The 27976-nt window shown below is 30.4% G+C and overlaps 8 protein-coding genes across 9 annotated transcripts; 7 read left to right on the top strand and 1 right to left on the bottom strand.

Annotated features, from left to right (window-relative positions):
* Positions 1–187: 187 nt before the first annotated feature.
* Positions 188–10645, top strand: jbug (filamin-type immunoglobulin domains fbug). Its single transcript, XM_047054057.2, has 16 exons — positions 188–1785; positions 1840–2053; positions 2123–5048; positions 5135–5281; positions 5353–5439; positions 5496–5636; positions 5765–5896; positions 5960–5995; positions 6055–6198; positions 6269–8182; positions 8251–8574; positions 8641–8763; positions 8859–9005; positions 9083–9202; positions 9268–9879; positions 9944–10645. Exons 1-16 carry the CDS (start codon positions 1199–1201, stop codon positions 10417–10419), a joined length of 8130 nt encoding a protein of 2709 aa, XP_046910013.2. The 5' UTR covers positions 188–1198; the 3' UTR covers positions 10420–10645.
* LOC124491433 (golgin subfamily A member 7) lies at positions 10453–11620 on the top strand. The gene is made up of 3 exons (XM_075731559.1): positions 10453–10875; positions 10938–11090; positions 11167–11620. Exons 1-3 carry the CDS (start codon positions 10717–10719, stop codon positions 11308–11310), a joined length of 456 nt encoding a protein of 151 aa, XP_075587674.1. The 5' UTR covers positions 10453–10716; the 3' UTR covers positions 11311–11620.
* On the top strand, positions 11167–14064 carry LOC124491425 (uncharacterized). 2 transcript variants are annotated; one of them, XM_047054061.2, is made up of 3 exons: positions 11167–11876; positions 11941–13883; positions 14029–14064. In XM_047054061.2, the coding sequence occupies exons 1-2, from the start codon at positions 11740–11742 to the stop codon at positions 13874–13876; spliced, it is 2073 nt and encodes a 690-aa protein (XP_046910017.2). In that variant the 5' UTR covers positions 11167–11739; the 3' UTR covers positions 13877–13883; positions 14029–14064. The 2 variants fall into 2 exon arrangements, with proteins under 2 accessions (XP_046910017.2, XP_075587541.1); XM_075731426.1 differs by having other exon boundaries at positions 11941–13393; positions 13478–14050.
* A 342-nt stretch (positions 14065–14406) lies between these two features.
* Positions 14407–19730, top strand: LOC124491423 (dual oxidase 2). Its single transcript, XM_047054058.2, has 6 exons — positions 14407–15232; positions 15295–18145; positions 18218–18464; positions 18531–19160; positions 19232–19360; positions 19449–19730. The coding sequence occupies exons 1-6, from the start codon at positions 14425–14427 to the stop codon at positions 19569–19571; spliced, it is 4788 nt and encodes a 1595-aa protein (XP_046910014.2). The 5' UTR covers positions 14407–14424; the 3' UTR covers positions 19572–19730.
* A 146-nt stretch (positions 19731–19876) lies between these two features.
* Positions 19877–21978, top strand: LOC124491429 (uncharacterized). The gene is made up of 2 exons (XM_047054064.2): positions 19877–20451; positions 20518–21978. Exons 1-2 carry the CDS (start codon positions 20241–20243, stop codon positions 21645–21647), a joined length of 1341 nt encoding a protein of 446 aa, XP_046910020.2. The 5' UTR covers positions 19877–20240; the 3' UTR covers positions 21648–21978.
* Positions 21979–22125: 147 nt separating this feature from the next.
* On the top strand, positions 22126–23125 carry LOC124491660 (serine/arginine-rich splicing factor 10). The gene is made up of 4 exons (XM_047054338.2): positions 22126–22336; positions 22413–22621; positions 22715–22808; positions 22868–23125. The coding sequence occupies exons 1-4, from the start codon at positions 22239–22241 to the stop codon at positions 23043–23045; spliced, it is 579 nt and encodes a 192-aa protein (XP_046910294.2). The 5' UTR covers positions 22126–22238; the 3' UTR covers positions 23046–23125.
* Positions 23126–23267: 142 nt separating this feature from the next.
* Positions 23268–24857, top strand: LOC124491482 (uncharacterized). The gene is made up of 2 exons (XM_047054126.2): positions 23268–24215; positions 24282–24857. Exons 1-2 carry the CDS (start codon positions 23392–23394, stop codon positions 24448–24450), a joined length of 993 nt encoding a protein of 330 aa, XP_046910082.2. The 5' UTR covers positions 23268–23391; the 3' UTR covers positions 24451–24857.
* Positions 24858–25082: 225 nt separating this feature from the next.
* Positions 25083–27943, bottom strand: LOC124493202 (dual specificity protein phosphatase 2). Its single transcript, XM_047056281.2, has 4 exons — positions 26847–27943; positions 26584–26777; positions 26049–26516; positions 25083–25981 (listed from the first exon to the last, which is right to left on the bottom strand). Exons 1-4 carry the CDS (start codon positions 27083–27085, stop codon positions 25752–25754), a joined length of 1131 nt encoding a protein of 376 aa, XP_046912237.2. The 5' UTR covers positions 27086–27943; the 3' UTR covers positions 25083–25751.
* Between the last annotated feature and the right edge of the window lie 33 nt (positions 27944–27976).

Raw genomic sequence — 27976 nt, 5'->3', positions numbered from 1 at the left:
AATTTAAATTCAAAACAAAATATATGAATGAAAACAACAATCGTCATGTATTTTATGAACAGAACTTGATAATCGAACGTTTTTTTTCCGTTTTTTCCAATTTAATCGAAAAAATATTTTGAATTTTTTAGTTTTGTTGTAAAAAATAAAAAATTTATTTATCTGAATGTATATTTGCCATGGAAAATAATACATTCGTGTGTGAGTGTTTTATATTGATTGAATAATTGACATTCAATGATTTTATGATTCAATAGAATGGATGGATCACTTGTTGTTCCATTAGAGAAACATGTGTGTGTGTGTTTTTTGAATACAAAAAAAAAGAGAGAGAGAGAAAAAAAAATTATACAGAAACCATTCCAAATATAGTATGTTTGTCGGACATATTGGACATTTAAGCCAATTGAGCGCCACACAAACATTAAGAATGTTTGTGTGTATGAATGCGGTGCAAGGTGTGCGAAAAAATGAAAAAGAAAAAAAAATGTTGAAATGCCAAATAGCCAGCCCGAGTTGTGTTTGTGTTTGTGTTTGTGTGTGTGTGTGTGTGTGTGTGTATACAAACTGTTTGTATACTGATCATCAGCTTTCGAAGCAGCAGGTTGTTGTTGTTGTTGTTGTTGTATAACATTCGAAAACAACAAAAACTTGTTGCTTGTGTTGTGTGTATTATGCATTTCTTCTTTTCTCAAGCCATCGCCATCATCATAACATTATTTTTTTTTTTTTATTTGATCAAAACATTATTGATATCTGAATAAATCAAGAACAAAAAATGTGTACGACGATATTGACTTGTTGATTGAAAATATGCTCTTGTGTCGAGTTAGTGGCTGTTATTGTTGGTTGGTTGATTGGTTGGACATTCCCTTGTGTGTGCATGCATTAGCCGCACAAATAAAAAAAAAATCAACTGGATAATTTCGATTAAATGAGAGAGAGAGAAAAACGGAGAGGTTAAAAAACCGAACAACGACGGCGACGACTATAGATTATTATATGCCAAATAAAAATATTTTTCTTTTTTTTTTTTGACCACGTTTCGAATTTTGTTTGAACCATCATCATCATCGTCAGTGTTTGTTTATTTTGATTTTTTTTTGCTGTTTGTTGTTGTTGTTTTTTTGTGAATATTACTCATCATCATTGAATTATTACCATAATGATGATGATGATGATAATGATTACATAAACGATGGAAACACAACGAAAATTGAATCTAACCGATTCTTGCAATAATGAACAACTTCATCAGAATTCAAATTCAACAGAATCAATCTGGATTAATATACAACAAAAAACATTTATAAATTGGATAAATGAACAGCTTCGATCAACTGGTGTTCAAGTCCGAAATCTACAACAAGATTTTGCAAATGGTTTAAAATTAATCACATTGGTTGAATGTTTACAGAATCGTAAATTGAAAAAAATCCAACGACCATTAAATCAACATCAATCAATTGAAAATGTACAGATTGCATTGAATGCAATAGCTTCCGATCATATACGTCTTGTCAACATAGGCAGTACTGATATTGTGTCTGGTAACCTAAAGCTAATACTTGGTTTATTATGGCAACTGATCACTCGTTATCAATTGGGTAAAGCAACTACACTGCCAAAAAAATTGTTGCTTTCATGGCTTGAATCTGCGTTACCAGATTTGAAAATAACAAATTTCACAAAAGATTGGAATAATGGCATTGCATTGGCTGCATTATTGGATTTTTGTAAACCGGGCATATTCAGTGATTGGCGAAAACTTTCACCAAAAAATAGGTAATGATGATGATGAATTCTTGATTTGATTAATTTTAATCCATTTTCAATTAGTGTGGAAAATTGCCATAAAGCAATGACAATGGCCAAAACTGAATTCAATATACCGATGATTATAACGGCAGAAGATTTAAGTAATCCAAATTTGGATGAAAAATCTGCGCTAACATATCTATCGTATTTTATGAAAGAAAATGGTCCCGGTTACAATCTAATCGTTAATTGGACAAAACAAATATTGCCAAATGCTGATTTAACAAATCTAACGGTAAGTGTTTATTCGAAATTCATTGGTCAAAATTTTGATTGACTAGAATTTTTCATTTCAACATTTCAGACCGATTGGAATAGCGGCATTCTGTTCTGTCATTTACTCAATAAAATTGGTGCCAACATTGAAAACGTTCAAAATCTCAAATCGGATAAAAAATATTGGGAAAATAATTGGTCACTAGCCTTCGAAACAGGCCGCAAAAATCTAGGCATTGAACCACCGAATCAATTGAAAGCAAAACATTTTTCTGATCCAAATATTGAATATATAAGCGTTATGGCTTATCTGACAAAATTGATTCACATTTCACGTAAACAAAATGATCACGATCAATATGATAATCAACTACGTGTAATTGGTGTAAATTTGAACAATGTTTTCGTACAAAAAGAAGCATTATTCAATATTGAAATATTAATGGATAATATTGAATTGGAATTTGTTCGATCAGAAGTTCATCATTTATCGACGAATAAATTGATAACATCGGAAATCACTGTGAATAAATATGGTGGCACAGGAAAATTTACACCACTAGATGCCGGATTATATGAATTGAAAATTTTCTACAAAGAAACTTTGGCCACAAAACCATTAATGATAAAAGTACATCCTGATCTAACGAATGTCATATTTTCCGGCATTGAACCCTGTTCAGTTGGTTCACTAGTTGAAGTGGTGATCAATTCCAATGGTGCCGGTTCATCCGATGTTAAAGTAGTGGCCGTATCGTCAACGAAACGTGAATTAAATTGTGAATTAATCGAAAAAGATAATTCAATTATTGCAAATTTTATACCGGATGAAATTGGTGAATGGCGTATTGCCATCACATATTCCGGGGAACATATTAATGGTAGTCCATTTCCATGTTTAGTTTATGATTGTAATCAAGTGACAGTCAATCATAATAATAATCAACAGCAAGTGAATTTGGATGAAAAAATTTTCTTCACCGTTGATTGCCGTAAAGCTGGCTGGGGTAAATTGAATATAAAAGTTTTTCATTCATCGAATCCACAGCATCAGCAACAACAACAACAACCGCCAATTGAAATTGATGAACGTGGAAATGGAATCTATAATGTATCGTTTAAAGCAGAATCGATCGGAAAATATTTCATTCACGTTACATTCAATCAACAAGAAATACCAAATTCACCATTTGAAATTCAAGTACTTCCGCCATCATCATCATCATCATCAATAATTGATCTAAATAATCGAATGCAAAGAGCAGCTATCAGCGATCATGCTATGGCCAGCAATAAAAATGGCCAAGAAAAGAAACAGCAACAACAACTTGATCAAAAATCGTTTATTGTTGAAAATCAAGAAATTTTTCGTACACAAGTTGGAAAACTGGCACAATTAGAAATCAATAATAATTTTGGTGATTCAAATTTGTTATCATATTTTGTTAAAGATCCATTGCAACAAAAACTTTCGGCAATTTTGAAACGAATTGAACCAACACCTGGTGATGATGGTGGTTCATATAAATTGGAATTCATGCCCATAATGGTTGGAAATCATACAGTATTCATTGATGTTGATAATCAACCCATCAAAGGTAGCCCGTTCGTATGGAATGTTTATGATTTGAATCAAGTGAAAGTGATATTTTTCCATGAAAATAATTTGAAAATTGGACATGACGTTCATTTTGAAATCGATACATCCAATGCTGGTGTTGGAAATGTTGAAGTTTTCATTGATAATGGATCAGTTCCTTGTACATTGAAATCGTTGTGTAAAACACGATATTTAGTAATATTTAAACCAAAACAATCCAATTCAATCATCGATGTACGATTCAATGGTGAAAGTTTGCCAGAATCACCATTTCATTTGCAATCTGCAACATCTACTACAAACGGCGCTAAACATCATCAACATAATGGCAATGATGATCAAGATGAAGATGAAAAATCAAGCGGTACATTTCATATTGAATCTATTGAAAATTTCAAAGTCAACGTATCTACTTCGTTCACAATTAGTGTTAAAAATATGATCATCTCAATGGAAGATTTATCCGTATCGATATTGGATTCAACAATTTCATCCGTAATAAATTATCGTATCGTTGAAGAACCGGATAACGTGTATCGTGTTTTATTCACTGCCCAAGCGGTTGGAACTTATGAATTTAAAATATTCTATAAAAATACAATGATTCATTTATTTACGGCCAAAGCATATGATTTAACGAAAATTACCTTGACTGATATACCAAAGACGATAATTTTGAACGAAAAATGCAATATACAAGTTGATGCATCCAGTGCTGGCGAAGGACAACTGGAAATTGCCATAAATGATGGTGAAGTACCAAATCATGTACAAGTATTGGGCAATGGAAAATGTTTGATAAGTTTCAAACCAGAATCACTGGTGGAACATGTAGTGGATATAAAATTCAACAATGAAAACATTATCGGCTGTCCATTTGTTTGTCGTGTTCAAGAATTTCCGGATCTAAAATTTGATCTTTCGAAAATTGAATTAATACAGGTGGGCTTTCCTGTTCGATTCACAATCGATAGTGGTAATTATCGATTGGAAAAGAAAAATTTTTCGATTATCATTCTATCACCATCATCGAATGAACCGTTGCCCGTGAATATAACATATGGTCCAATTGTATTATGTGAATTCATACCGAATGAAGTTGGTCTATACGCTATTAATTTTGAATATTGTGCCAAACTAGTCTTTAATCAGCCATATTTAATTAAAAGTTTTGATCCAACCAAAGTAATTGTTCAAGCACCGACAAATGGTTGTGTAGGGAAACCGATACAATTTATTGTCGATGCTATATATGCTGGTGAAGGTAATCTTGAAATATCTGTGGTAACCAATGAAAAAAATGTGCCAACACAAGTACAACCAATTGGTGGTGCTAAATTTGGTGTCTGTTTCACGCCATCACAATCTAATGATCACGTTGTTTCCATTACATTCAATAATATTGCTGTCAATGGTTTGTTTTGTTTTTGTTTTTTGCTCTGTTTTGTTGATTGACACTGACATCTATGATTTGATGATTTGATCATTTTTTAAAATTAGGCAATCCATTTTTGGTCAATGTTCTGCCATCAACCGATAAGCCGATTGTAACCGGATCGGCATTACATTATTCACCAGTCGATCAAATTGCGCGTCTCACCATACATAATGTTGATTCGGAGAATGATATCATAGCCAAAGTACAAGGTACGAATAAAGAGAAAAATTTTTCTTTGTGATTCATAAACAATTTTTTTTTGTTCCGAAAAATTTAATAGATGGAAATAATCAAGTCATTTCGGCCAACATTATCAAAGATTTACAAAATCAATGTATTCATTTGGAATTTTTGCCAAAAATGCCAGGTATATATGTCCATCATCATCATCATTGTCATGATTTGAAATTTTCCATTATTTAGGCGAATATAAAATTCAACTTAAATATAAAGGCGAACATATACAAGGATCGCCTTTCTTGACGAAAATTTATGATATCAAAAAAATCAAAGTAAAAGATATCCCAGATGAAATTTGTATGGGAAAGATGGTTACCTTTTTAGGTTTGTTTTTTTTTTGTTTTGTTTTGTTTGTAAATTTACCTTTTTAGAGATAATAATAATAATTTCAAAATGTTCATCTTATTTTTATTCTATTTTTTTTGTTATGGCAATGAAAAAAAAAACAAAAGTTGAAGCAACAAATGCTGGACCTGGAAATCTAGAAGTGATTGTTAATAATGGAAAAGTTCCATCCACGCCTAAATCATTGGGACCTAGTTTATATGCCATTTCATTTGTACCGATCGATCCAGAAATTCATGGTAAATTTATTTTTTCATTTCAATTCTCAACCTGATTTTTTCCCTTTTTTTATTAATGTTTAGTTATCGAAATTAAATTCAATGGAAAAAATGTTGAAAGTAAGTTTTCTTTGTCTGTCAAAATTGTTTTTTTTCACATAAAAAAATTCACCATTTAGATTCACCATTTCGTTGTAAAATACTTGATGCAGAAAAAGTGGTCATGTTTCAACCATTGGAAAAAGTGGCCGTCAATAAAGTATCACAAATTACGGTCGATACAAATGGTGGCCTATTGAATGAAAATTCCATTGTCATTCTAAGTATGATGATGATCCATGTTTTATGTAATCGAATGTATAATAATCGAATTTATCACCTTTAACTCAACAGGTCCATCACATCAAAATCTAAAACCAATATTATTAGGTGATCATTTAAATGGTTATCAGATTCAATTCAATCCACAAGAAGTTGGTGATCATGCTATTGATATAAAAATTGGTGGCAATTCCATTCCTGGTTGTCCATTTTTAGTAAAAGTTTATGATGCAAAAAAAGTTAAAGTTACCGATATCAAAAATGGTTTTGTTGGCAAACCAATTTATTTTTCCATAAATGCTAGTCCAGCTGGTGCTGGAAACCTGGAGATTATTGTATCATCGAATGGCCGAAATGTACCGAATTATGTACAATCAGAAGGAAATGCAAAATTTCGTGTTAATTTCAAACCAACAGAAGCAACATTACATATGATTAGTTGTAAATTTAATGGTGAACCAGTACCGGGTAGTCCATTCACCGTTCAAGTATTTGAAGCAAATAATCCATTGGGAACCCTATTCTCGGATTCATCAATCAAGAATATTTCATTAAACAAAGGCGTAGAATTTCGTATAGAAAATCCAAATAATGAATTGAAACAATGTCAAATCATAATAACTACACCTAGCCGTAAAAACGTTAATCCTGTGGTGGAAAAGTTACCCAATTATTTTAATGTACGATTTAAACCTATGGAAATTGGTCCACATCAAATGATTATATCGTTGGATGGATTACCAGTGCCTGGTTGTCCATTCACCAGTAATGTTTATGATGTTAACCGAATCAAACTTGGACAATTGAACAGATGCGCGTTGGGCAAACCATTTACCTTTCAAGTGGATGCATCACAGGCAGGTGAAGGTACATTAGAATTGGTTATATCCACTGATAATAGCTCCGTACGTGCTGAAGTATTGATGAAAAGTCGTGGGCTTTATGATGTTACTTTTATACCTCAAGAATGTGTGCCACATTATCTAAATATGACATTTAATGATGAAGATGTTCCAGGTAGTCCTTTCGATATTGAAATTATAAAATCTCCTGTTTCCAGTACAACAACAACGGCAGGGGCTACAGTGGAAGATCGACGGACTTTAACTGGACGTGTGAATCAAATCAACTTAGTGAATTTTCGTCAACAATCATCATCATCATCGAATATTCGATCAATGATCGTTGGACCAAATAAAACAAAAATAACTGGATCACTAATAAAAGTGGATGAAGAAAATTTTCGATTAGAATATCTGCCTAAACTGGTAGGCAGACATAAAATCGAAATTTTTGACAATGATAAACCAATATGGAAAGAACCATTATTTATTGGCGTCGTTGATCCAAATCAAATTCAAGTTTCAATGCCCGCAAATTGTTTACAAGGAAAAGAATATGAATTCAATGTTGACACTTCAAAAGCAGGCGATGGAGATTTACTTGTCAAGATTATTAGCGATCATGATCATAATCAGGATGTTCCATTCAAAACCAAGGATAACGTTGAATCACGATTACATCGATTTTCATTCATACCTGAAATGGCTAATATTTATCGTATTGAAATTTATTATAATAAATATCCAATGATCGGGTCACCATTCATCGTTAAAGTTCAACCTGCACATCTTGAATCAATCATTATCTATGGTGAAGGATTGAAATCGGCCCATTGTAATGAAAGAGCGATATTTTTCATTGAAAGCGAAGATTTATCTGCTAATGATTTTGATATCATTGTTACCGAGCCTATTACACGATCACCATTGCCAGTTAAATGTTATCAACAGAAAAATGGTTGCCTTTTAGTGGAATGGTTACCGAAAAAAATTGGCTCACATAAAATTGAAGTTTTTCGTGGCGATGATGCTAAGCCAGTGATTGGTTCACCATTTATATGTGAAATATTCGATGCATCCAAAGTGAATATTGAACCAATTGAATCATCAAGTTTTGTTATTAACAAAAAAATCACTTTACATTGTAAGTTGATTGTTTTTTTTTTGGCCAAATTTTTTTAAAAAATTTATTTCATTTCAAAAAAAAATTAGTAAATAGAAAAAATGCTGGCTACGCTGAATTGGATGTTACGGTGACCAGTCCATTGGGTCGTCATCTTCCTATTGAAGTGAAAGGAATGCCCAATGGTGAAGGTGAATTGATTGAATTTGTTCCAACGGTACCAGGAAAATATAAAATCGCCATCACCTATGGTAATGTTGAAATACCAGATAGTCCGATAACGTTTTTTGCACAAGAAAGTATTCTACCGAAAATATCTGGCAACGGTCTCTATTGTGGTATGATAAATGAGCCTTGTTTTTTCATTATCGATGCCAAAGATATTTATGGTTCACCTGAAATTAAAATTGATGGTAAGTAAATATCTCTATATGTTATATGTGTTTATATAATATATTTAAAATGGAAAAAAACACTAGGTCCAGAAAGTGAAACATCATTTTCGATTGAAAAATGTAATGACATTTATAAGATTACCTATATACCATTGGAAATTGGCATTTTCGACATAAAAGTCTTGTGGAATGGTCAAGAGATTCCAGGTAAATTGAAAATTTTTTTCGTTTTTTTGTTTTGTTTTGTTTTGTTTGTAAACAACAACAACGAAAACAAACATTAACCTTTTTTATCATAATAGAAAGTCCATTTCATCCACATATTGTCAACATTGAAAAAGTCCGTCTAATCGGTGGATGGGAAAACATTTTAGACGGCCATAATAGATTGAATTTTTGTATTGGTGAAGAAAAGAAATTGATTTTTGATATTAGTGAAGCTGGAACAGGTTTGTACAAAAAAAAAATTTTGTTTTTTTCTGTTTATTTATTTTTTTTATTTACAACATGTAATTTTATTGTATAGGAAAATTGAACCTTAAAATCAAACATCAAAACAACAACAGCCAAAATTCAGAAGAGTTATTACCATTGGAACAAATAGGATCATATAAATATAAAGTGATTTTTAAGCCAAAATTTTGTGGTAAATTTCTTTTTCAGTTCAATAACATTCATTGATGTTGATGCCTTTTTTTATCTTTACCATAGGCGAATACGATATTTTTGTTTATTTTGAAAATTTTCTTCTACCTAAAATGCCTATACACGCCGTTGTCAATGAAAATAGTATGGAAGGTGTAACCGTTGTACTTCGCGGCCATGGTCTTGCCGGTGCTAGAGTTGGTGAAGAAGCTGAAATCGTTATTGATGGAAAAGATGCTGGTGATGGTGAACCAGACGTTTCGTTGACGGGTGTTAAATCTGATATCAAAGTTAAATTGGTTGCCATTGGTCCTCGATTATATAAAGCGATATATGAGCCAAGAATTCCAGGAACCTATCTATTGAATGTACTTTGGAATCAGAAACAAGTAAAAGGATGTCCACTTAAGGTTCCAATATTACCTAGTTGTGATGCAAAAAGAGTTATTTGTACTGGTGATGGACTTAAAGGTGGTACAATTGGTAAAGAGATTAAAGCATTCATCGATACACGACGTGCTGGTCCAGGTGAACTAAGTGCTCAATGTGTTGGTCCGAATAAAGCTGCCATTTGTGAATTATATGATCAAAATGATGGAACATTTACATTATTAATTCATCCTCAAGAAGGTGGTAAACATACCTTGACGATAAAATATGGCGGTCAACATATAATCGGTAAGTTGTTGACGATTTTCATTGATAAATTCATTGAATAATTTTTTTCTTTCTTTGAAATTAGGATCACCATTTTTAATGCGAATCTATTCAGCACCAGATGCTAGCAAAGTTCGTGTGATTGGTCCCGGCATTGAACATGGAGTGCTGCCAATTTATCAAAGTCACTTTATGTGTGATACTAAAGGTGCTGGAGCTGGCCAATTAACAGTTCGAATTCGTGGTCCAAAAGGTGCATTCAAAGTTGAAATGCAACGTGAAAGCCAAAAAGATCGTACGATTTATTGCAAATATGATCCAACCGAACCAGGTGATTATAGAATCGAAGTAAAATGGGCCGGTGAACATGTACCTGGATCACCATTTTTCGTTATGATTTTCGATACTCAAGATGAATTGAATCGATTTATACGTAATGGTTGTAGTAATTCAATGATATCATCATTACCACCATTGAATGCTATTGAAAGAATGGCTGGACCAAATTATTCTGAAGAATGGAAACAAATTTCATGGAAAGGATCTACAGCTGATTTATGATCAATCGATGATAATAATAATTTTTATTTTTTATTTTACAAACATTGCATTTATTATCCTCACATATTATTTATTTTCAGGAAAATTTTTAAATTATTTTCATTGCCCGAAAAGTTTCTCGGTTCAATTTGTGAGCCAAAATTCTGGAAAAAATTTTCTGACGTAAATATACACACACACACAATTATTAATTAAATGTACAAATAATTTATTTTGAACAAACAAATTTTTTTTTTGTTCTTTCATTCCCATTGTTGAATTAATCAATCAATCGAATAGATCGATTGATTCATCATTATGGATCATCAAGCGAAACCATCGTCGACTACGAATACAGTGAAAAAAATCTTCATCCAAAGAGATTATAGTCAAGGAACAAACATTCGTTTTGATACAACATTTCCAAAAGAATTCAGAGATGATAAGGATAATAAGGATAAGGATTTTAAAAATAAGGTAAATTCACATTATTTCTCGTTTATTTTACATTCTATTTATATTCTATTTATCTTGTCCAGATTGATATTAAAACATATACAGATTTTATCATTACATTGAATACAATGTACGGTGAAGCAGAACAAATGAATGCAAAAGTCTGTATGGAAAGCTGTTTTGCTTGTCTCACCGCTTATCTTACATATTTATGTTTTGATACATATTTCGATAAGGTAAATTTGTTTGTAAAATTTTTATTTCATTGTAAATTGTAATGTTTTATTATTATATTATTATTATTATTCGCAGTGTTTAAAAAAAATATCCGCATACATTGATGAACAAAATGACATTGTTTTCCATCCTCGTGGTTTACACGTCACCGATCCAATTGAAAGAGGACTTCGAGTGATTGAAATATCCACTACAATCAGCAATAATAATGAAAGATGAAACGGATTTATTTTTCTGGTTTTAATATTCAATGAATGTTTTTCTTCAAACAAACAAACAAACAAAAAACGGTGTATAATAATAATTTTATTTTCGTGAAAAATCAAATTTTTCTCCCATACATTCATTTGATCATTTTTTTTGTTTGTTTTCTCGGAAAAGATGAAAAAATTGTTTTATTTTATCTTTTTAATTTTTTTTTTTTTTTGTAAATTTTAATTCATCAATTTGATGATAAACCCACTTGCATCCATTTACAATTTTTTGTCATCGGAACATATATTATTATCATTAAATATTCGCACAATAACAATCTGTCTATTCTGAATTTTTCCAAATGATAATTGTGTGTGTGTGTATGTGAGTGGACACCCATCATTCGTACGTGTACACTCTGCATTAGCGTTCGAGTTTTTGCAGTGTGTTTGAATGAATGACGGTTGGTTTTTTTTTCTCTTCGAACATTGGTTGCATGCATATCTGCATGTTCGATGTTTTGTTCAAAAAAATCAAAACAACTCATTTTTTTTGTTTTTTTTTTTGAAAAATTCTTTTTTTCCAATCATGTAAGTGATTTTTTATGATTGATCGAATCAAATATGTATCATTTATTGTTGTTCTTTTTTTTAGGGATATCCAAGATGAATTGTTGATGAAAATTGATGATTTAGAAATGTTTCTTAAAGAAAAAGATAAAATCATACATGACAAAGAAAATGTAATTAAAAATCAACGTGAAACATTGGCCATAATTCATGATCAAAATGTCGATATCGATTTATATAATGGATTGAAAGAAGAATTTGAATCTCTACAAAAGAAATATGATAATATTCGTCAAAAATATGAATTTATTCAAAGTGAAAATCAAAGTATTCAACGTCAAGTCGATGATCTTTATACATCAATCAATGAGAAAGATGATGAAATTAAAAAATTGGAAAAATATAAAAATGATTTTAAATTATTGAAAGAAAAAAATTCCACTCTATCTGAAGAGCTTTTACAATCGGATCGTATTATCAATAATCAACGTGAAAAAATGTCCGATTATGAAGAAATGGTCAAAACGCTTGAAACTCAAATATCGCAGCTAAAAGAAAAATATTCCATCAATATCAAAAGAAATATTTCATTCAATTATTCATTTGATCATTCGATATCGGACTTGAATAATGTTTCTATGCAAGAGATGGTTGGTGAAACTGTTGCCGATATTAAAATCAATTCATTAGAGGAAGATATACGTAATCTAGTGGTGGAAAAAAAAGATCTCGAACATAAATTATCCACCGTACAAAATGAGAAAACATTGGCCATGAAATCGCAAAAAGAAGCTGAAGAAACAATAAATTCATTGAATATTGAAATGAATCGTTTGAAAAATCAGTGTGATGAAAAAAACCAACAATTATTGCAACAAAAAACACGTATCCAATGTTGGAAACAATCAGTGGATGAAGAATTGAATAAAGTCAAAAGTTCGTTTGTAGCAATGAAAGATAATCATGAAAATTTTACCAAAAAATTTGAAAATGAAATCTACAATAATTGTAGTCAGATTATCAATGTTTTCAATGAACAACTGAAAACAATATCATTGCTATCACATTTTAAACATACGCTAGAAATTCGATTAGAAGAAATTTGTGCCGACAATACAAAAATTCAACAAGAAAATCAAACATCGAAATTAATGATTGAAAAACTTGAAAATAATCACACCGTTCAAATGGAACAAACCGAAAAATTACAATCAGAATATGATGAAGCTAAAAAAGAAATCAAACGCCTATTGGTTATCATTGATGATAATCGTGAAAAAATCAATGCTACAAATAATGATGAAAATTATCGAGAAAAAAGTGCAAAACTTACCGAAGAATTGGAAGCTATGAAAATAGAAGCGAAAAAAATCGAAATGAAAAGAAAAAATCTTCATAATGCATATCTGATTGAGCAGCAATCATTTATGGCCGAAAGAAAAACTAAAGATCGATTGCTCAAAGAAAACTTGGACCTGGAAAGAGAAATCGGAAAGCTAAAGAAAACAATTGCTCAATTGGAATCTAATGTCACTGATAAACAACAACAACAACAACACAATCATCAGTTAATTAATCAGGAAACACCACAGATTAATTTACCGAGACAAAAATCTAAAACATTCGTGATACCTTCATCGCCATCAAATGTAAATCAAAAACATAATAATAAACTACCCGAAGTAAAAGGTATCAAATTTGAAATGGCTGATGAAGAAGGAGAATTTATGGATCCAAATAAAATTGAAATGCATCATCGATCACAACCAGCACAGCCACCATTGGCAACACCATTTCCACAGGAACGAATAAATCAATTGAGACACCGGAATAAATTGCTTAGACCACATCTTCGTACATCATATCCAGTGGAATTTCAAAATGTTAAATTGGATGAAAAAATTATACAAGGAGCCACGCCAGCAGCAGTAGCAGCTTTACGATGTCATCAAAAATCCACCAGAGAACGAATAACATCAACATCGGAAAATAATATTCCTATTAAAAGATCTAAATTATAATTTTCATGTAAGATAATATTCTTTATTCGTGCATTCATTCTAATTTTTTTTTATTATTTAATTTTATGATTTATGAATCCGAATTAACAAAAATATTATAAATTTCATTTCATCTATGTGGATTGTGTGTTATCACAAACAAATATTAAAAGTAAAAATAAAATAAAATAAAATTGCTATTGCGGTTTTTCCATTGTATTCCGTTTGCATAATTCAAGGATGAAAGTTTTCTTGTATTCATTGGAACAAGGAAACAAATAAAATGAAAAAAAAATTAATGGTAAGATTATTTTATATATGAAAATTCGGATAAACAGATGATTACTGTAAATTTTCATTTTTGTAGAATTACTGAAATTTGGCCATTGCAATTCAAGTTTGATTATGATGATGATGATGATGATGATGATGGCACACCAATTTCCTGTCATGGAAATTTTATATCACGACAACAACAGTATCCTCAGTTGTATAGAAAAAAAAGAATTTCCTCTCTGATTCAATTAATTTTTATTCACATTCATTCATTCATCATTTCATCATTGATCATGGATAGTCGTGTAGTTAATTATGGTGCTATAATATTGATATTGATGATTCTATCAAATCAATCATCTGCCATGGTTCCATTGTTTATGCAACGTTTACGAAAAGCAAATGAATCGAAAACAACTCATACAACGATTGATGGTGATTTTGATGATGAAATTAGTGGATCATTATTACGAATATTCAAGAATTTTCCATTGGGTTCCACTGGATCTTCGAATGAATTCATTAGTTATGATGGCTGGTATCATGATTTAAATAAACCAGATCTTGGTTCAAAAGGTTCACCATTGAAACGATTGATGTTTCCAAAATTATCTCAACCATCGGTTGATAGTAATATGACTAGCAACATTTTTATGTTAAGTGAATCAATTTTCAAAGATAATCAAATTCATTTCTCCGTCAATGGTAAGAATTTAATGTCCGTATATTTTGGCATGTTTATCATGAATGAAATGATGTATACATGGCGTCCAAGATGTCCACCGAATTATCGAAAAATTCCGTTGCCGAAAACATATCTGGATCGTCTTGGAAATGAAGTGCGATATCGCCCTAGTACTCCTGGACATAGTTTTATGTTTTTAAATGAAATTGAACATTGTAAATTATCCGAATCGTCCACCGAATATCTGCCGAGTAAAATGAATTTTCGTAGCATTTGGATCGATGGTGAACTTGTATATGGTGATTCAAAATTTTGTGCCGATTTTCTTCGTACATATAAACGTGGCCGTTTAATCGATCATACTAAACATCATCAATCATCATCGAACCATCGATTTGGTCGAGAATGTTTTAATTGTAAGTTTTGAAAATAATGATAATGATTTTTTTTTGTTCATAAATTTTTGTTTTCGTTTTAGATTTTGGTGATAATCCAATAAATGAAAATCCATTTTTATTGACCATACATTTCATATGGATTCATTGGCATAATCTGATTGCTGAATTAATTTATCAAAAAAATCCAAATCTATCCGATCAAGCTATATATGATGAAGCAAGAAAATATACAATCGCTACAATACAGCATATTGTGTTCAATGAATGGCTACCATCATTCATTGGTGAAACACTGCCACCGTATCATGGATATGATCCAATGATTGATCCACAAATTAGTGATTTATTTGAAATTCTATCCAATGTTTATCATTATACATTGATATCACCATTTGTATTCAAATTGGGTACAGAATGTTCAAAAAATTTCCGTTATTCAATCCTACGTACATGTAATACATATTTTGAGCCATTAAATTATGTAGTACGTGGTGGATTCGAAAAAATTCTGGTCGGATTATTATTACAAAGTGCACAACGTGATGATCATTATATTGTTGAAGATATTCTTATGTATTCCAAAGGAACAGCAGCAGATTTTACTCGACAAAATTTAATCGCTATTCTTCTACAATATTCTCGTGATTTTGGTACACCTGATTATCTATCGATAAGAAAACAAATTGGTCTTGATCAGAATATTACATATGGATCATTTAAACAATTATCACGTACACAATGGTCATATCCACGACGTTTGAATCATCAATTAGAAAGGAAATTATCACAATTATATCGAAATAATGTGGCCAACATTGATCTAATTGTTGGCGCATTATTAGAGAATAATGGTAAAGAACCGGGTCCATTGATAAAATATTTTTTCATTGAACAATTTCTACGTCTTCGTAATGGTGATCGTTTGTATTTTGAAAACACAAATAATGGCCTATTCGATTCATATCAAATACGAATGTTGAAACAGATTAAATTTTCCGACATAATCAGATCGATTACAAAATTTACAGATGAATTAATACAACCTGCTGCATTTAAATTACCAACAATGGAAAATGATGATGAAAATTCCATATCGGATAAATGTTTCGAGAGCCTACGGAAATTGATTCGTGTTTATCCATGTGATACAACTGCTGCAACGGAAACAAAATGTTTAACACTGGCAACATTTCAAACAATTGAATCAATGGAAAATTGTACCAATGGACAATGTTATGATTATTTCAATGGCAGTGAATTATCATTTATCGCCACCATTCTATTCATACCGTTGTTTATTATGTTGTTGATTATCATATTAAAATTATTGGTACATCGACGTAATCGTCAAACCGAATGTCAACGTATAAAAGTGTCAAAACTTCGTCGTATGACAATCAATGATGATAGTACATTGGTACAAGAATGGCTTGGCAATAACAGTGATGGTTATCGTAATACGATTGTAATTTTAAATTCAAAAATTCATGCTATCGTTGTGAAATTACAATATGAAAATCGTATTGTACGTAGTATTTATCTCAAAAAAAGTGCTGGAAAAATATCCGTGGAACTAAGTGCAAATCGATGCCAAAATCATATGTTGATTCGTTTTCCAAAAGAATATGATCTTGTATTGAAATTTGATTCATATTATGAACGGGAAAAATTTCTGACAAAATTTGAAACATTTCTAAATGAAATTCATTATCAAATGGAACGATCATCAAAAGAATTGAGATTTATATTCAGATCAGCATATACTAAATGTAAACGGCAAAAACATTTGGAAAAATTTTTTCGTGTCGTATTCACACAGGCTTTCAATCGAAAACCGGATAAAATTGGCAATTTAGATTTGAAATCGGCCAAAGAAATTATCGAAACAGAATTAACACAATTTGAATTCGCCGAGGTATTATCAATGCGTCCGGATGCTACATTCGTGCAGCAAATGTTTCGTTTGATCGATAAAGACAATAATGGTTATATATCGTTTCGTGAATTCTTGGATGTAATCATCATATTTGCAAAAGGTTCAGCTGAACAAAAAATTCGTATCATGTTTGATATGTATGATATGAATCAAACTGGTCGTTTATCTATTGATGATTTTCGTGCAATGATTAAATCATTGCTGGAAATTGCTAATCAAAGTGTATCATCAATAGAGATGAATGAAACAATACAATCAATGTTATTGGAAAATGGTTTCACAGCTAAAAAAGAGCTTACATTTGAAGATTTTAGTCGTTTATTTCATAATTATAAAGAAGAATTAGGTTATACTGAATTGAATTTTGATCTGTCCAGTTTGGATAAATTACCACAACAGATGATGAAATCGAATAAAAGACAGAGTAAAATAATTCGTGCAAACGATACAATTGTTCGCAGTTATTTTGGTGGTCATGCCAATAATGGGCCAGATTTCACTCGAATTAATCGAGTGCCAACATTTTTAAAAATTGAAACACAAGAAAATTCCCGTGAACCAGATTGGATTGTATCATGGATACGATTTTTTGATGCAAAAAAGAAAGAAATATTCTGTCTGATTTTCTACAATCTAATTGCAATGATTATTTTTCTGGATAAAGCTTATTATTATGCCAATCTAAATGAATCATCGGGACTTCGCCAAATAGCCGGAATGGGCATACCAATAACACGTGGTTCGGCAAGTGTAATGATGTTTACCTATTCAACGATTCTATTGACAATGTGTCGTAATATCATAACGGTAATACGAGAAACATTTTTACATCACTATATTCCATTTGATTCGGTTGTTGCATTTCATAAATACATTGCGTTCCTGGCATTCATAATGGCCATTCTACATTCATTTGGTCATGTTAGTAATTTTTATCATATATCCACACAACGTCCATCTGATTTGAATTGTATTCTATCGGAAACTTATTTCACGTATGTTGCATCATCATTATGATGAATTTGAATTTTTTTTTCTATTTATTTCTCATTTCATTGATTGAATAGTTCAAATGAAATGCCAAAATTTCATCATTGGGTATTCGGTACATTGACTGGATTAACTGGTTTCAGTTTACTATGTTTATTGTTCATTATTTACATTTTTGCTATACCATATTCACGTCGTCATATATTCAATGCATTCTGGATAACACATAGTCTTTATCCATTATTCTATCTATTGATGGTATTACATGGCTTGGGACGATTGGTTCAACCGCCAATTTTCTATTTTTATTTTGTCATTCCATTGGTTCGTTGTCATTTATTTATTTATTTTCTTTAAATTAACATTTTCTATTTATTTTTCTCGATCCAGACATTATTCACTATTGATCGATTGATTAGTGCAAGTCGAAAAAAGATTGAAATATCCGTCGTAAAAGCAACATTACATCCATCGAATGTTACACATTTAGAGTTTAAAAAACCACCAAATTTTGATTATAAAAGCGGCCAATGGTTACGTATAGCTTGTTTAGGTTTGAATCCAGGGGAATATCATCCGTTCACCATTGCATCGGCACCACATGAATCAACACTTTCACTTTATATTCGAGCGATTGGACCATTCACGAAAAATATTCGCCAAATGTATGATCATAACCTGTTGAATGGAAGACCATATCCTAAACTGTATCTAGATGGACCATATGGTGAAGGCCACCAGGATTGGTTTCGTTTCGATGTATCGGTGCTGGTTGGCGGCGGTATCGGTATTACACCATTTGCATCTATTATCAAAGATATAACATTTCGTTCAAGCATAAATGCCAAGATTAATTGTAAAAAAGTCTATTTTCTATGGGTAACACGTACACAAAAACATTTTGAATGGATGTCCGATGTAATACGTGAAGCAGAAGAAAAAGATTTCAATAATTTATTGGTCACACATATTTTCATTACACAATTTTATGAAAAATTTGATCTAAGAACAACAATGTTGGTAAGGTTCATTCATTCATTCATCAAATTAATAATTTCTTACCCAAAAAAATTTTTGCTCTTTGTTTGTAGTATATTTGTGAACGTCATTTTCAACGTATTTCCAACAAAAGTTTATTCACCGGTTTACAAGCGAAAACACATTTTGGTAGACCCAATTTTAAAGTTTTTTTGGAATCATTACAATATGAACATCGAAATGTAAATAAATATTATTATTATTTTTAACCTTTTTTTTTAATATTCATAAATTTTTTTTTCTACCCCTTTCGATTTCGATATATCACAGGTCGAAAGAGTTGGTGTATTCAGTTGTGGACCAAATCCAATGACAAATAGTGTACAACAAGCATGTGATCAATTGAATCGTAAAGAGGGAATTATATTTAAACATCATTTTGAAAATTTTTGACATATACAACTTGTTGTTGTTGGATTTTGTTGTTGTTCATTTTTTTGTTTGTTTTATTATGCAAATTATTATTCACCACAATTCATTTTATTATTTTTATCATATCATCATCATCATCATCATCATATATCGGGAATAAAATTCTTAAAAATGATGAAATGTATAACAGATAATGATGAAATCATTATTCTGTCAATGATGCAATGCTTAACAATATTGCCACCGGTTGGCAACAAAAAGATCTTAAAGACATGCGCGTAATATCTAATTGTATCTATTGTTATGGTGGTCGGTAATATTATTCACTTGTATTGTATGCATTCATGTTGGGGTAGAAAACGTTTGTATAACGTAAAGAATGGTTACAAGAAATAAAATTATCATTTTCATTTCAGCCTTTCACACGGACGCACACACACGCATACACACACACACACAAACACACGTTGTGATTGATTTTCAATCATTGCATTTCATTTATCATTTTGATTGGTGTTGGTATATATCGGTCATAGGCCATTTTGTGAACGAATCGATTTTTATTGATAACAAATCAAATTCTATTTAATCATCATCATTGATATAGAAACCAGAAATCTGGAATCAAACAACAACAATTCACAGAGAATATTATCACCGATTTTATCGCTATTATCACCGACATCAATAATGGCTTTGGAACAATCATTGGTTGATGAACAGTTTAATGATACAAATTATGATTTATGGAATGCACCGACACCATGTATCAGTCATCGTGATAATGAAGATCCATTATCATCATCATCAGATACAAATGTATTAATAAATAGACCGTCATCACCAATAATTACTACTACTACTACTGCTGATATTGCTACTGATCCATTGGATTGGAATGGTAATGTAATTGGAATGCCAACAACAATTGAATCCTCATCAGAATCATTTTTATTTGAAAATTTAGATTCTACTTGCATGTACAATTTGGATTTAGCATCGATTCAGCCAACATTATACTTTAATACTACACTTGTTGATGAACATCAACTACTACAACAACAGCAACAAATTAATCCAATTATTAAAAATAAAGATGAATTTTCATCATTAGTAACATTGACTAATGTTAATGAGCTACAACAAACACTAGTTGATCCACCTCGGCCACAGCAGCAACAGCAACAGCCAATATTTTCGCCATTATATGAACAGAATTTAAAATTTGAACAAAATGTTCAATTTGTAGCGAATATTGCTGGACAATTACAAGACCAAAATCAATATGATGATAATAATAATCCATTGACTAATAATCAAGATGATGATGATGATGATGATGATGATAATGATGATTTGATCTCACAATATTCATTATCGACAATAAATCAACCACAACAATCAAAAACAACAGCTACCATTTCTAATGATAATAATGGTGGACGAAGATCAACATCAAAAAAATCAACAAAAATTGTATGCATGAATCCAAATGCAATTGCTGCACGTCAAAATCGTGCCAAAAAGAAAACTGAAATGCAAATATTAATTAATCGTAATGAAAAATTGGAATCAGAATTGGCTCAATATAAACAAATGTACGATGGAATGGCAAATATATTGGACAAAACACAAAATCGAGTAAATTATCTGGAATTAATTCTACGGCAAACACCGCAAATAATGGAATTGATTGAACACATGAAAAAATTACCAACAATTAGATTGAATAGTGTTCATATCAATAATGATCAACAATTCAATATGATGAATGATGATGATCACCACCACCATCATGTTAAAAAACGATTGAAATCATCAACATTTACAACAACAAAAATGGACGGAAACAACCACAGTATTGCTGCTCACACCACCAATGTTCATTATCAAAATCCTTCTAAGGATAATTCGAATGCTGGAATCTGTTTTCATGTTAAACCAAATTGTGAAATGTCATTACAATTTTGTCATAATTGTTCCAATGCTAGTAATAGCAATAATAATAGTGCTACTACTACCGGTAGTGTTGGTGTCTGTGCTGGTGGTGGCGGTGGTGGTGGTGGTAAAACAATGATTCGAAAAAGTTGTTGTTGATCATCATTGTTTTTTTTTCTTTTGGCTATTTTTCATATAATTTATATTTTATAATCATGAATTTTGTTTCAGCATTTTTTTTCTTTCATAATTTTTACTTTCGATTGCATTTGATGTTTATTTTTAATTTTTAAGCATAATTTTTATAATATCCCATTCTTTCATACCTAGACTATCTTGATTGTGTTCCTTTTTTTTGCCATTGAATTTCACTTTGATTTTATACATTTTTTTTCTCAATTTTTATCTATGATAATGATATTAATGAATTACAAATTATTAAATTAAATAAATAAAATAAAAACAATGTCGCCACATTTTGTCAAAAAAATTTAATGCAATTACAAATTTTTATTATTTTCATTTATCGGCTATTTGGGTTAACCATAATCGGTGCAAATAGAAAACGAATGTTTAAAAGGAAAAAAAATTTTTTTTATAAAGTTCGAATTCATTACATTTCCCTTTGTGTTATATATGTGTGTTGACTTATTTCGAACGCGTTTTTTTGTGATCTTTTGGTGATAGTTTAGTGTTTTGTTTGATAATCAAAGATATCGAATAATTCAATTGGAAATTGAAAAAGAAAAGATGAGTCATCATCATCATCATCATCATCGATATGATTATTCATCAGCACCGAAACCTAATCGTTCTTTGTTCATAAAACGTGTTCCATTTCAGACAAGGTTTGTTTTAGATTTTTTATTAACAAATTCATTAATTATTTTTTTTTGTCTTGAAAATCAACTAAAATCAACACAGATCGCATGATTTACGTGAAATTTTTGAAAAATATGGCCCAGTAAAAGATGTTTATATACCAAAAGATTTTTATACAGGAAAAATTCGTGGTTTTGCCTATGTTGAATTCGAAAGACTGAAAGATGCTGAATATGCAATACGAAAATTAAAATATGATCGTTTATGGGGCAATGAATTATGCGCAGAATTTGCACAAGGAGATCGAAAAAGTAATTAAAGAATTGTTGATTTTTGTGTGTCGTATATGTAAAGATAATAATCTAAAATTTGAAATTTTTTCCCATCAAATCAATGATCAAAAGCTCCAACACAGATGCGAAAACGTAATAATTATTCAACAACAAGTTATGGACAACGTTCACCAATTTCTAATGAATATTATTCTCGTAAAGAAGGGTAATTTTAAATTTTTTCTGAAAAAATTAATATTAATGAATCTCTTTGAAAAAAACTAGAAATTATCATCGAAGGAATCGTTCACGATCACCATCATCAAGCCATAATTCTCATCGTCATCATCATCAAAAACGACAATCATTTAGCCGTTCAAGATCTCGTTCACCATATAATAATAAAAAATATCGACCAACAAGTCCAAAGCCAAGCTATGATCCAAGACTTTTTCTTGACTAGAAAAAAAACAAAACATTCCAAACAAAAAAAAATTTAATATTTTGTAATTAGAAAAAAAATTAAATAAAAAATTGGCATTTACCAAAAATCGATGATGAAATATAATTCAAATTTTTTTTTTCTGTTCGATAACGTTCTTTATGAATGACCCCATTAACTGTCATGGTTAAAAAAATCGATGATGATGAGATGCAGAATGGGTTTGTGTTGTGTTGTGTTGTCTTTCTTGTCTTGTGTTTTTAGTTCGTTGCCACATTCAATCGCGGTATATGATAAAAATTTGTTAACTTTTGGTCATTTTGTGTTTCAAAATATTATTATTATTCCTGAATTAAATCCAAAAACAATGGATAAAATGATTGAAAACAACGAAAATAATGAAAATGATGATGATAATCAATTCAACGCCAACACTGATCAGTTTATCGAACAATTGGATCAATGGGAATATAATAAAGATGGTAATCGTCGTGTTGTAAATGTTGGCCGTATATCGTTATATAGACAATTTGATCCATTGGTTGATACGCCCATGAAAGTGGCAGCTACAGCAACACCACCATCTTCAAATGATACGTATAATTCATGTTTAGATCCTCAAGTTGATAATAATAACGATGAATCGGATCTGAATTCTAATAATCGAAGCGAGGATCTTCTTCATCTTAACACTCCAATGAAAACGAATGATAATAATGATAATCTTGATGGCAAAAATATTGTTGTTAACGATGATAAGATTATCAATGAGAATGGATTAACTCCACTACAACAACAGAATATCGAGATGAATGATGAAAAAATTGAAAAATTGCAACAAAAAAATGATGATTTAGGATTATTAATGGAACAATTGTTATTGTATAATGAAGAAATAATCAATCAAACAACAATGAAATTGTCCATAAATCAGAAAGATATTGACATGAAAGATGAAGAATTGAAGAAAAATTCCATGATCATTAGCCAATTAGAAGAAGATATTAATGGTGTTGAAAAGAATTATTATGAAATTCATAGCCGTTATGATAGTCTGCGTACGCTAGTGAAAGAAATGGATCAACAATTGTTACAAAAAACTAATCGTATTAAAGAATTAAAAGATAAACTAAAAGAAAAACATGATGATTGTATTCGTCTACGGCAACAAGCTGATGAGGCAATTGAAACGTAAGTTTTTCCAGAAATAGTAAATCATTCGATATTAATTGAATATTTCCGAATTTTTTTCCACAGTGCCAATCAACGATTACTGAATAATAATGAAACTGTTAGCCTCAAAGCACAGGTAAAGGTTCTTGAAATGAAAGTAAATGGACTACAATCACAAATTGAACAAAAAAATCGTGAAAATGAAGGACTATCCACTATTGTCAATGAACTTATTGCTAATCAAAAGGCCTAAAATACATTGATACATTCTCAACATACACACACACACGACAACGTGTTATTATAAAACTTCAAAACATTCGATTTCGAAAAAAAAACGAAAACAATACACCAGTGGCTTTTAATCTAATAAATCACATTCATTCATTTATCCGTACCATAAAATCAAAATCATCATCAAAAGAGAAAAAAAAATCCTGACCATTGTGATACATTGCTTGATTCTATACGAAACGAAAAATGAAACCATTGCCTTTTTCTAATTTTTGATAGTTGAATCATTATTATTATATTCACTGGTTGCCATTCATGGTGATGATGATGATCGATTTGCCTAAATATAATTATAATTTTTTTATTTTAATCTCCGCATTGAGCTAATATTGATTTACCTCATTTCATTAAATAAAGAAAAATAAATTAATTTTTTTTTGTTTGAATTTGTAGAAAGTTCATCATCAATTTTAAATGATCAACGGTTTTTTTTAGTAAAAAAAAATATGAAAATGAAACAATAGTTCTTTTCTCTCCATTAACAGATGGCAGCACTTGAAATAATTGAAAACAAATACCGCTAATGATTGATTCAAATGTTCAATTATTTATTTGATGTTGATTTTTGTTTTTCAAATTAAAATCAACAAATTTTTATTCAATAGATTTATTTAGGCACTTTTTGTCGCTAACTTTTGTAAATATCAATGAATGTGAATTGTTCGTTACGTGTGTATGATCATGATGATGAAGATGTCATGAATGGATTATAATTAATGAGAACATGATAAAATAAAAATATGACTAGTGTTTGTTCTGTTTGTCTGAAAAATAGATATTTAGAAAAATATATAATTTAAAAGTGAATGTTGTATATATATTCGTGTGTTTATCTAGTGGTTGATGGTTTTTTTTTTGTAGAAAAATAAAGAAAATTTCATGTCAGACTGACAAAAATATGTAATTATTATAAGAAAATGATGATACAATATGATTAATTATTTATATGTAGAAAAAAAATGAAACAAAAAACACGTAAACATGAACCAATATGATGGTTGATTTGGCTGTGTTTGAATGTGGTAATATTGTGGAAACTGTGAAAGATATTTATCAAAAAGAATTCTAGATTCAACAGCTTAATGGATGATGATGATGATGATCTAGTTGTTGTTGTTTATATAACCAACAATCGAAAAAAACCAAATGTATAGTTGATCGTTTGTTAGTTGTTTAAAATGAAAAAGGGTGGTCTGTAAATATATTCGATGATGTTGATGAATGAATGAATGAATGAATGAGGATCGTAATATTTTGTTGTTAGATCTGTTTATTATCGGCAAATATTTGATCTTCAAATTCCATTAATTGGGTCATGAAATTAAAATTGGGCGATATTAATTGACGTCGGGATTTAACAAATTCATATGCTTCTTCCATACGTATACGTTTCTTTTTAATAAGATATGCAATACAAATTGTTGCTGATCGACTTATACCCGCTTGACAATGAACAAGAATTTTTCCATTTCGATCTTCTTTCATTTCATCTGTTAGGAAAATTTTGTGTGAGTGTGTGTGTAAGTTAAAAACATTGATAAATGAAACAATACATACCGATAAAATTTAAAGCTTCATTAATCCTAATGGTGATGTCATCACATTTAGAATCACTGATAGGTATACGTTTATAGAAGAATTCATCTTCAAAATGATTTGGACAACTTTGTGATACATTCAACACAGCGGTTATGCCTAGGTTAAGCAATAAATTTTTCGACGATGCATGACATTCATTGCCCAGATAAAGATACGGTAATAATTCGGCAGGTTCGGTTTGATCCTCAAAAAATATTCTTGGAAAATCATCATAAAATGTTAATGATGTTGGTGTGGATGGTTTGAAATAATTATTATTATTATTCGATTTAGATCGGAATGGCCACGTATGGATATATTGATAATTGGACCTTCGATTTGTTCGATTCATCATTCTTGTTTTCGATGGTTTCATCGTCAACATCACCGGTTTCGGTGTATTCGTACAAAATAAAGGGTATCGATTACGGAAACGATTAAAGCCACCTGAATATAATTATCAAAACAACCATTCATTATTATTACTATTCGATAAACACAAAAAAAGACTAACCTTCCAAATAATTGATATATTTAATTCCAGCTTCCTCTTGTAAACATCGTGCAATATAAAATGATATTGAATCCGATGTTAAATCATGATCTTCATACAATATTACATGAAAATAATAGTCAGTTATAAGACGATCTTGAATCAAATTATCGGAAAATAAAGTTTTCAACAATGGTTTTGTTCCATTTCGTCGCCTGTGTTTGTCAGTGTGAAAAAAAATATAAACAAAATAAACAAAAAAACAAGGCTTTTTACATCATTACCTTAAAAATGGTGGACAGAAAACATTAATCGAATGAACAATATGTGATTCATTGTGAGCAAGAAATGATCGACAATCAATCAAAAGTATTCTTGAATGCTGTAATTTATCCTGATGATGAAGATGATGATGATGATGGTGATGATTATTATGTGGATCGGTCAATGGATGATGAAAATGACCTAAAAGTTCACAAAGATGTTCAGCAGTAATGCCAATCATGTTGGCAATGTCGAACATCTTTGTTCTACAATATCATCGAATAATAATGATGAACAATGATTGTAACACATTGATTGACAAAAAACAAATCAATCAAATGAAAATGGATAAATGAATATTTCAAATGGCACAAACACTGATTATATCAAAAAAATATATGTTATGATATGAAGTAAATTTTTGACCGGAAAAAAAATAAATGAGATATAATAATGGAAATGATGATAATTTTGTGTTTAATTAATAATGATGATAATGATAATCATCATCGAGATTGTTGAATTGTGAACAGTGTTAGTTAGTTAGAAACAACAACAACAACCATATTTATATTTGACGATGAACATTATTTGATCAACAATCATCTCATCAATTTATTATAATAAAAATAAACGATGGCGATGATGATGATGAGTATTTCAATTTTTTTTCTCATCACTTTTTCCAGTATTATAGAGAGTTATAAATTTTATATATTAATCATTTCATTCAATCAATAGATGATATAGAAACAAAAAAAAATTTGCAGATGTGCAGAAGGATTTTTTTTCTATTAGGATCCATCATTTGTTGTTTTGTTGATGTCGTCGATGTTATGAATGGAAAACCAGTATTTTACTCAATGAACACAGATACACATACACGCATATATATTGTTGTTATCATCATCAAATCAAAAAATCGAATCAAAATGAATAACAAAAACAAATTTTTTTTTTTTTTTTTACAAATACGTCGTGTGTTGTTGTATGTAGTGCTCTTCTTCATTCAGTCATTCATTCATCCTCCTCTTCGTTTTTCTTCTTCTTTTTTTTCAATCAATCACTCACTCATTTTTTTTTTATTTTGCTCATCACTCTCCATTTTTTTCTGTACAGAGTTCGCGCGCGTGTTATGATCATATATAAG

The sequence above is a fragment of the Dermatophagoides farinae genome, chromosome 1 (assembly GCF_024713945.1).
Source record: "Dermatophagoides farinae isolate YC_2012a chromosome 1, ASM2471394v1, whole genome shotgun sequence".
NCBI lineage: Eukaryota > Metazoa > Arthropoda > Arachnida > Sarcoptiformes > Pyroglyphidae > Dermatophagoides > Dermatophagoides farinae.
This window is presented reverse-complemented; position numbering and strand designations above follow the sequence as displayed.